General features: G+C 40.1%; 1 protein-coding gene across 1 annotated transcript; it reads right to left on the bottom strand.

Annotated features, from left to right (window-relative positions):
* Positions 1–3,561: 3,561 nt before the first annotated feature.
* Positions 3,562–8,580, bottom strand: hoxb1a (homeobox B1a). The gene is made up of 2 exons (XM_080904543.1): positions 6,712–8,580; positions 3,562–5,392 (listed from the first exon to the last, which is right to left on the bottom strand). Exons 1-2 carry the CDS (start codon positions 7,538–7,540, stop codon positions 5,046–5,048), a joined length of 1,176 nt encoding a protein of 391 aa, XP_080760669.1. The 5' UTR covers positions 7,541–8,580; the 3' UTR covers positions 3,562–5,045.
* Between the last annotated feature and the right edge of the window lie 1,391 nt (positions 8,581–9,971).

Here is a 9,971-nt window from a genome sequence, read left to right as displayed (position 1 = left end):
GAGATCACACTAACTCGTTAACAAACTGATACGGTGCTCATATTCATTAAAGGAACACTTAGTAAAGACATCCAATCCAATTTCAGTGGGAAAAAAATCATGCAGGATACCTATGCTCATATGGCCTTAGAAATTAAAGGGATCCCACATTGTTTGATGGAAATGAAACTTAGAAGTCACCCCAAAAAAATCAAAGTGAAAAAATGATGCCATTTTGCAACTCAAAATGGAATTCAGTTCAATTCAATTTATAATAATAATAATAATAAAGACCCTACAATAATACTCAATAATACTCAGTAGTTCATATTGCCCCAACGTGCTTGCATGCCTGACAAGGTTGGGGCATCTTCCTATGAGATGATCGATGATGGACCATTGACCATCCTTGACAATCTCAGGTGCAAGCTGGTGGCATCGGATAGACTAAAACATAATGTCCCAAATGTCTTCAATTCAAGTTAGGTCAGGCAACCATGGGGACAAGTCCTGGGAAGGAGGAACCTAGGACCCACTGCACCAGTGTACGGTTAAACAATGGGTTGACAATGTGTGACACCTCTTTCTCACAGATGTTTTCAAGTTTTAGTCATTTTCAGCAATAGGTGCATCTGACCTTGTATTACTTTTTACTTGTACCTGATAATGCACCCTGGATGCATGTATGGAGCACAGGCCATTTATTCTCTTGGCCTCTGCTTCTCTGGTATATCTCCTCAGCCTAGTGGCAAGGGCTGTGAGACTTTGTTTGGCAGTTTCTAGTACCTCAGTCATGGACATTTTACTTCTTATTCATCCATGGCCCTCTACAGCTCAGTTAGCTTACTAATATGCAACCAAATTTCCCCTTGTGGGACAATTAAAGGATTATTCTTCTATTCTCATATCCTTCTGAGTTTCTCTGATTCTGGCTCCCAGCCTTGTTATCCATGCGGGCTTTCTCTACATGCATCCTTGGTTTTATACCAAGTTCTTCTTGGTTTGCTGTGGCAGAGTCATATCTGAGCTCAATGGTTTCAGTGAGACTGGTGGTGGGGATGGTGCATAAAGCAATTTTCAGATCTGCAAGTATCTTGTCTGATGGGACTTTTTCAGCTGGGGAAGTTGAAGTGCTGTAAAAAGGATCTGTGAGTGGCTTCTGTCTAATCTTTATTTGTCATGAAGTGATGACTGAGTTTCCCAGTTAGCCTCTAGGAGAAGAATCTTTAGAACAGGAGTGATGAGAAGGTGATGAGGAGTCTGTTTACATGTTTAGATATCCCAGAGGGTCACCTTTAGATAGAGCTATCCACCCACAAAGGTCTGTAATATTCCTCATTGTGTGGAGGAAGGTGGATTCAACCACTGGCAATGCGGCCCTGTGAATTGAAGGAAAGCCTGCGACTGAAATGCATAAAGCTCTCTCCATGATGTTTTGTGCAAAGCATTTTTAATAGACATATACATTTATGTTATTTATATCATTCTACTCTTTATGTTATGGTCTGCAATAAAACTTTCAAGCCAAAAGAAAAAACTGACTTTCAGTTATTTTTTTAAAGACAGAAGACTTTCAATTTCAAACTAAAAACATTATAATGATGACTGTTCCATGGTTTAAATCACATCTTTCTTTTTGCACCCTTAGGTTCTCAATTTTAACTTAAAATCTTTCATTAAATGTAACCACTTTACACTAAATTATACAGAAGTGATGTACTGTATTTCTTCTTCTATATGGAGGACCAGAAGAGTCATGCTCATTGGAAAAAAAGAAGCCTAAATATCGAATTGTACGATAAAATATGTATTTGTTCATTAATTTACAAATTAAGGCAGCACGGTGGCACGGTGGTTAGCACTGTTACCTCACAGCAAGAAGGTCCTGAGTTCAATTCCACCATCAGGCCGGGGTCTTTCTGTGTGGAGTTTGCATGTTCTCCCCGTGTTTGCGTGGGTACTCCGGCTTCCTCCCACCGTCCAAAGACATGCAGCTTGTGGGGATAGGTTAATTGGATAATCCAAATTGCCACTAGGTGTGAGTGTGAATGGTTGTCTGTCCCTATGTGTTAGCCCTGCGACAGACTGGCGACCTGTCCAGGGTGTACCCCGCCTTTTGCCCTATGACAGCTGGGATAGGCTCCAGCGCCCCCCGCGACCCTGAAAAGGATAAGCGGAAGCGAATGGATGGATGGATAATTTACAAATTCATTTTTATTCATTTAATTTACTTAAATAATTTAATTTAAAATAAAAACACTATTTATCATTCAAATTTTTTCAAAATGAATTATTAATCCATTAATAAATACTTTAAATCCAAAATGAATTTCATTTTAAAAAAAATAATTCTCAGTGAAAACAGATTTTCAAAAGGCAATTTTTAGTTCTAAATAAAAAAACCTGATTTTTAAATATATGAAGAAAAAAAAATTGGATAAAGGAATCAAAGATTTATTTTTGACATTTAAAATGGTGATTCCACTCCTCATCTGAAAATCCATTTCCGCACTGCATTTCCCGTTCCTCTTGGCTCATGAATTAGCTATTATGGAAACAGATTTGGGATTAACTACTGGATTAGCGCAGTCATTTGGGTTCTAGGGGCTGTCCTACGCTTTTGGTACAGTAAATTGTTATTAATTAATTTATGAATGTAACACACATGATGCATTCTGAAATAATAAGAACACTGGTGGGATTGTTTCCTCAAATCAAAAACAACAATATTAAACATAAATGTGGACCTCTGGCATCTCCTGAGTTTAGACAGATGGAAATCCAGTTTCATACCTTTAAGTGGTTTTCCTGAGACTTTTCTGATGTATTCAGCACTCTGATACAGTCTTAAAATTGAAACAAACAAACAAACAAACAAACAAACAAACAAACAAACAAAAACAAAACAGTATTATCTATGAGTGAAGAACCAATCAATTCATATCATACACATACTGGTGTCAAATGTTTGGCCAATGTGTCCAAATAACAGCCAAAGAGTATAAGCATACCTTCTAGATGATTTTGCAATGTGTGAAAATAGAGGAATTTTGGAATGTTTTACTGTATTTTCAAAAGAGAGCAGTGTGTTACAAGTCATTAAGTCATCAGAGTGCTTATTTAAATTTTTCCAAGCCACAGAGCTGAATTATCTTCAGTTTTATAGCCTTCTCATGGCCTCTTGGGCTTCATTTTTTCCATGTGTGCGAGTAGACTGACTAGATGTGGAAAAACTTAGATATATGGAATTTAGGACATATTTTTCTTACAACAAGCTGTATATCATCTGTTTTGTAAATCCACCGTTCATTCAATCTGAAAGCAGAATGAAATTAAGCCTTTTGGAGGGTTTTTTTGCAGATTTTTATGCAACGGTTTCACTTTTTTGGTCCACTTGAGGTCAAATTGGGCTGTGTGCACTCCATTAATTAAAAGGAATTTGACATGCATGCATTAGACACTTCACGGTCAGTTTAAAAACAAAGAATCAACTCTTAATCAACAAAATAATTTTATGAGGTAGCTCAAAGTAGAAAAGGAGGCAGAAATATCACTGAGAGTCTCTTCAAGGCAGCAGAACTAAAATGAACCCTGTTCTCATTTAAAAACAATATAAGAAAAAATCAGTCACATCATTGTCAGTTCAGGGTACAGGCTGACATCAAACCCAGCCATTGTTCAGGAAAACAGACTCCTGAACAATGTAAACATGATCTGCTTGGATAAAATTATCTGGTACTGGAGTCGGTACAGGCGAAGGGAGATTCCAAACACAATTTTATTTTTCTAAAGTCATATTTAGGAGTGAATCACTTTATGTGAAATCATTTTGTCTGGAAAAGGAACATTACCCCCCTATTACACACACACACACACACACACACACACACACACACACACACACACACACACACACACACACACACACACACACACACACACACACACACACACACACACACACACAGACATATTATCTAGAATCAGAAATATAAACAACACATCCAATAAGTTATTCTCAATGGCAAGGACCCAGTCAGTAAAAATTAAACACTTCCACTCTTCATCTTAAGTTCAGTAGTTTCCCTAAACCCTGTCCTTTTAAGTGCACACAAACAAACACTCTACATTAACCTGAATCTAACTGACATGTTTATATTCTAAATCAGACTGCAGAAGAATCACAGCTTTTGTAAATGCTCATAAAACCTGAAGAAAACATAACATTCCAGCTTCATGTATCTTCTGTCTGAAAGTGTCACCCTGTAGTCACATAGTGCAAAGACCATAGCTGCATAGGAAGACACATGTAGGCCAACACTAGAAACAGTAAGAAACAGGGAAAAAAGTATGTTCAAAGTGTACCAGATAGCACTATATTCTCATCATTAGGCTTCCTGTGTTACCAACATAGCTCAGAACCCACATCATCATCTTCACAGTTTTGTATATATCTCCCCGAGATCATTTACATTTGCAGCATTCATGAAGGCTTTTAGGTGAGTTTTAGTGACATAGTAAAAGCAAATTTTATGGGATTGACTTTTTTAAATATAGAAAGTTAAATGCTATAACAGAATGACTAAAATAGATTTTTCCCCCCAAAACAATATTAAACTATTAACAAAAGAACTGTACGCCCCCCCCCCCCCCATCAGACTGAAAGATTGATCATATAAAGATGATGCCATCGTCATTATCATCATCTACATGAATGAGTTTCACTAAAAGACCCAACATTAACTGCTCCCCTCATCCAGTTTGTATCAAAATCTATAATCAGATATTTTTATGCATTTTCTGTTATCTCCATGGCATAAGTGCCATTAGTTTGTCAAATCAGTGCACTTACTGTATGTAACTGTCAATTATGTCACTAATATACATTTTTTCTTTCCCTAAAATGCACTGAGAACTTATTTTCTCCATGTTCATGTACATGAGGCATAAAAGTCCATCTGAATGGGTGGTCGGCCATTATAGAATTCTGGGACTTGGAAAATCTGTTCAACAGGCAGTCTTTTAAGAATGGGTTGATGGGTGTATCACAGTGGTACAAAGCCAGATTACGTCTCCGAGCTCGGGGACGCGCCTGGAGACGTAGACGCGGAAGAGCGGTCAGTGTCTTCCAGCTCCTTGTTCAAGCTGCTGCCGGTACCGGAAGAGGAGGAGAATGGCCGCGCAGACGCGGTGGCGCCTTCCCGCTCGCGCTTCTTCTGCTTCATGCGTCTGTTCTGGAACCAAATCTTCACCTGCGTCTCGTTGAGCTCGAGCGTGGCGGCGATCTCCACGCGCCGCGCTCGCGTCAGGTACTTGCTAAAGTGGAACTCCTTCTCCAGCTCCGTCAGCTGCCTCGTGCTGAAGTTGGTGCGCATGGCGTTGTTGTGGGCAAGACCGTAGTCGGCCACTTTGACTGCGAAAGAGATGGACAAGCTGTTAGACGAATGTTTTATGTTTTACTTGTACGTGTAATGAGAAAAACGCTCGTTGTTACTGGAGCTAGATGTGTTCGTTATTAATTAGAAAATAGAGATATATTTAGCTTTAGTCAGAGTTTGGTTTGTGGTTTGATATCCATAATTTATTAAATTACATCAAAATAAATACAAAGTGCATCACAAAGATGAGGTTTAAAAAACACAAGCAGTGAAACACATCAGTGGGCCTAAGGAGGGATGGAGAACCAGCACGGGGGTGTCGGTGTTGGTGGTGGAGCTGGTTAATGGAGGGGCTGCTTTTAAAGATAACAAAGCAGGAAAGACTTCCAACGGAGAAATAACCTGTCTGCTGTAATCATTAAGACACACACACACACACACGCACACACACACGCACACACACACGCACACACACACACACACACACACACACACACACACAGAGAGAGAGAGAGAGAGAGAGAGAGAGAGAGCTCACACTCCTGGGCTCAGCTGACCCAGACCAAAGTATCTACAGATACGACTGCATAGTGAAGTCCGAAAACGACTCTGATTTGTACTTTTAGTGCCATTCAATTAACTGTGTCACAGTAATAAAGTCCAAAGCGTTCCTAAATGCAACAAAGCACTCTGTTAATAAAAATACAGTGTATTCATATATCAGTTTTTCAACATCTGTTCTACCAGTTATTTAAAGTGAAATTATTTAAAGGCCTAATTTATCTGTGACCATTAGTCGTGCTGGATGGTATTAACGAGCAATCTTTTTTTTATATGGGAACTTCTGTCTTCTTTTTAAGTGCTCGCAACAACGAATTGCTGTAATTCATTATGGGCCTTATTTATGTTGGAAAACCACAACTGTTATTTTTTTCTTTCTCTCTTTCCTCTTCTTTGACGAATTGAGTAATTAAGATAAGTAAAAAATAATAATAAAAAAAATAAAAGCCTGCCATCCGCACAAAGAAAGTAGTAGTAAAAATATGATGTATTTTCTCTGAAAGGATAAAATAATGTTGTAAAAATCATTTCGATCAAACAATGTTGTTCTCTGTACCATAAAGTTCTGATCTACAAATTATGCTCCTGACTGCATTCAAGCTACATTCACTCCTCATTGACCGTCTTAAAACGAATTCCCCCGCTCTGTTTGTTTATTCGTGCATTTATTTTTGACTGCATTTCATATGAAAAACATGCCATAATATTATACGAAACTTTTGACGGACTGCAGACTTAATCTCACGATAAGGTTTTATTAAGACGTTAAACGGATAAGTGAACCCTCTCTCACCTGTCTTCGGTGGATTTCTCTTCACCTTCATCCAGTCGAAGGTCTGCCCCTGCCCGGCCTGCTGGACCTCATCGTCCCCTCTTTCACGATCCTGAGATACCGGCAGCTCCCCGTAGCCTCCCCCAGGCGAAAGCTCCAGGTAGCCTCCTGCGTCAAGAACCCCCCCACCGATCTGCTGCGGGTACTGTGACCCAGCAAGGGTGCGCTGAGGCCCGCAGTAGACCCCGGTAAGAGAGCTGTAACTGGGGCCGACGGTTGAGGCCGAGTTGTGGAAGCTTGATTGATGACAGTAGGTGGAGGCCAAAGAATCCTCCATGAAATACTGCGGATGGACGGAGTTTGGTGCGCCTGTGGCAGCAACATACTCCGAGTTTGTGGTGCATGCCTGGCCCACATAGGCCCCCGTGTTGCAGCCGTTACTATAAGGAGAAGGTATTACACTCTGCAGGCTTTGGCTCTGGTGAAGCTGAGGGTGATTGTGATGTGTTGGATGTTGGTAGCCGCTGTGCGTATGCTGTTCGTGATGTTGAGGAGGATGTTGCTGATGATGCTGACTTACTCCTCCGCTGGCGGTGTCCGCCCCAACGCCCACGTACATCCCTCCATCCGCGGTATAACTCGCTCCTACGTCTCTGTTGTCATTTCTGGACCCGGGGACAGGAGAACCGCTGAGGCCTGTTTGGATGCTCACGGGGAATCCCTGACGCTGATCCAGGGGAAGGTGATGGTGCAGGTGATGATGGTGGTATCCGGATTTAGACGCAGAATAAATGCCAGTTGGTTGTCGGTTACAAATAGAGTATTCCACAAAGGAGTTCATGTTGTCCATGCAGACTCGAAGCACCAGGGAATTGGTAAAATGTCTCGACTTGTTATCAGCAAGAAACACGACCGAGGTTAATAGAAATTCGTTGAAAAGCAAAAATCAAATAACTAAAAAATCCATTTGAAAGTTGTTCCTATAGTCGGCAGTATGATATAGAATCTCCTTGTTGTGTGCAAAAAGCAGTACAAAAATCGTGTTGGTTTTTTAATTGAAAAACCCTTAAAGTAATAAAAAAAAAGTCGCGACAAAATTACATTACAAATAAAAAACTGTAGACATTTCCAATGTGAATGAAAAAATGCGAAGGCTTTACTTCTCCAAACCAGAAACACATGTGGTCTGCTGCAGTTTGTGTGTGTTTTAAAGGCCCTACTCTATCAGTAACTCAACCTGTGTTTCAAAGGCTCGTCAGTGACAGTGGAAAACAACGGGAGAGGACTGAAAAGAATACAGTCACATTTTCAGCTTCACACAGGTTACACCCAGTCTTCCTAAAGTCTGTCTTTTTTCTTCAAATTCTTCAATTTTCTCTGGCTCTTGCTCTTCAATTGTCTCCCTCTCTCCGTTTTACCGTGTCACTCCTTTTCTTACCTCCATGGCAGGTCACGTGGCTCGTCGCCTATGGTGACCGGAGGCCAGAAGTTTGTTAGCTGGTCACGGGAGCGAGGGAAGCCGTGTGTGTGTGTGTGTGTGTGTGTGTGTGTGTGTGTGTGTGTGTGTGTGTGTGTGTGTGTGTGTGTGTGTGTACGGGAGGAGGGGAGAGGCTCTTTCTTTCGGTTCTGGAGTCGAGTTTGCACGCACGCGCGTTGAGTTGGCCCATTTGCCTCATCCATCACTCGCGGTGACATTAGCACGACAAAGAGACTTCAATCAAACCGGCCCATCAATCTGATATCAGCACGGATCTGTCAGAGCAAAGAGAGAGGCAGAGAATAAAAGAGGACCTGTGAGCCGGCCTGCAGCTTCCAGACCTCCTTCCTGCAAAAAGCTCAAAGAAAGAAGACTGAAACTAAACAAACTAAATACAGTACACTGGTACCATGCTACTATCCCTTTATTAAATATTAATACAACAAGTAATACTGGTTCTACATCTACTACACAATAAAAAAAATATCAAATTTATTATAGTTTTGTCCATGCTCAGCTAGTATAACATTGCACTCCAGTATAAATTGTAATTCAGAAACACAGAACAACACCACATCAAAGTCAGTGATAATTCACAGTCCACTGTTGAGCCTTTGGGTATATCCAAACCTACTGTATATCTGGACGGAAAAAAGACAGTGATATAGCTCCCCTTTTTGGAAGCAGGCATTACAATAACACTGAGCATGTAACAATAAAACCAATAGACAAAGAGAGTGCTAAAACAGGAAATGTGTTTAGTTTGGTATGTGATGTAACTGTTTGTTCTCATTTAAATTTCTTCAAAATAAACCTTGTTCATGTTATTGTGCTTATTTGTAGCAAGTAATATAGGGTCCATATTGAAAGAACTTAGAATTATCTTTTAACATAGCTCCTTAGTGTTTGAAGGCTTCCTAAACCCTGCGCCACCTCAGCTGCTCTGTAAAAAACCCCTCAGGTGACACAAATTACAATCATCTATTTCAAAATTAGATTTCAGCATTGAAGACTCTAGTTCTGACTTACTGCATACTCTACTTAGATAGCTCTCTTTCCCTCACCACATGGCGTATATGCAATACTGTAAAGGGAGACTCTTTAAATGTGAGGAAAGGCATCTATGGAAAGTGTTTCAACCTGATTTTCCACAAATTGACAGAAGTTCATGTGTGAAAACAACTTTACATTAAGAAACAGTAATTGACTTCATTTATCCTTGGCATGTTAATAACAATTCTGTCACTTGTGTTGATGAGGAGTGGTGTCAGGTAAAACACATCTTAAGTTTGGGATAAAGAACTGAAGCAACTACCAATGACAGCAAAAAACTGTTCATTGACATAGGATAGTGTAGTAAATATATATGTCTTTTCTGTATTTTCTTGTCCCTCAAACCCCAACTGTCCACAACAGATGGCTGCTCCTCTCTGAATCTGGTGCTAAGGGAGTTCTTCTTCCCCACCTCTGCACGTGTTTGCTTAAAGGAATACAATATTTGGTTTTCCAAAATATTGCATTGTCTTATCTTACAGCATACCGATAATGGGATGACTGTTGTTGTGAACAGGTCTACAAAAAATACTTGAAAAAAATGAATTAGGTTACATGCAGTGTCTACTAGAGATCAACTATTAGCTACAATGCAATATGTGATGAGCAAATTACTGGATAAGGCGTGACACTGTGCTGAGCACCAGCTGTTCAGCTCTGACATTTATCTGTATGTGGATGGTGTACTGACTCGTTGTCTTCCTGTAACAGCCACTTATGCACTTACAGAATGCGTATTTATGAGCCAACT

The sequence above is a fragment of the Rhamphochromis sp. 'chilingali' genome (genome assembly GCF_963969265.1).
Source record: "Rhamphochromis sp. 'chilingali' genome assembly, chromosome: 15".
In the NCBI taxonomy this organism is placed as follows: domain Eukaryota; kingdom Metazoa; phylum Chordata; class Actinopteri; order Cichliformes; family Cichlidae; genus Rhamphochromis; species Rhamphochromis sp. 'chilingali'.
The sequence above is the reverse complement of the archived record's forward strand: the minus strand, read 5'-3'. Positions and strand labels throughout refer to the sequence as shown.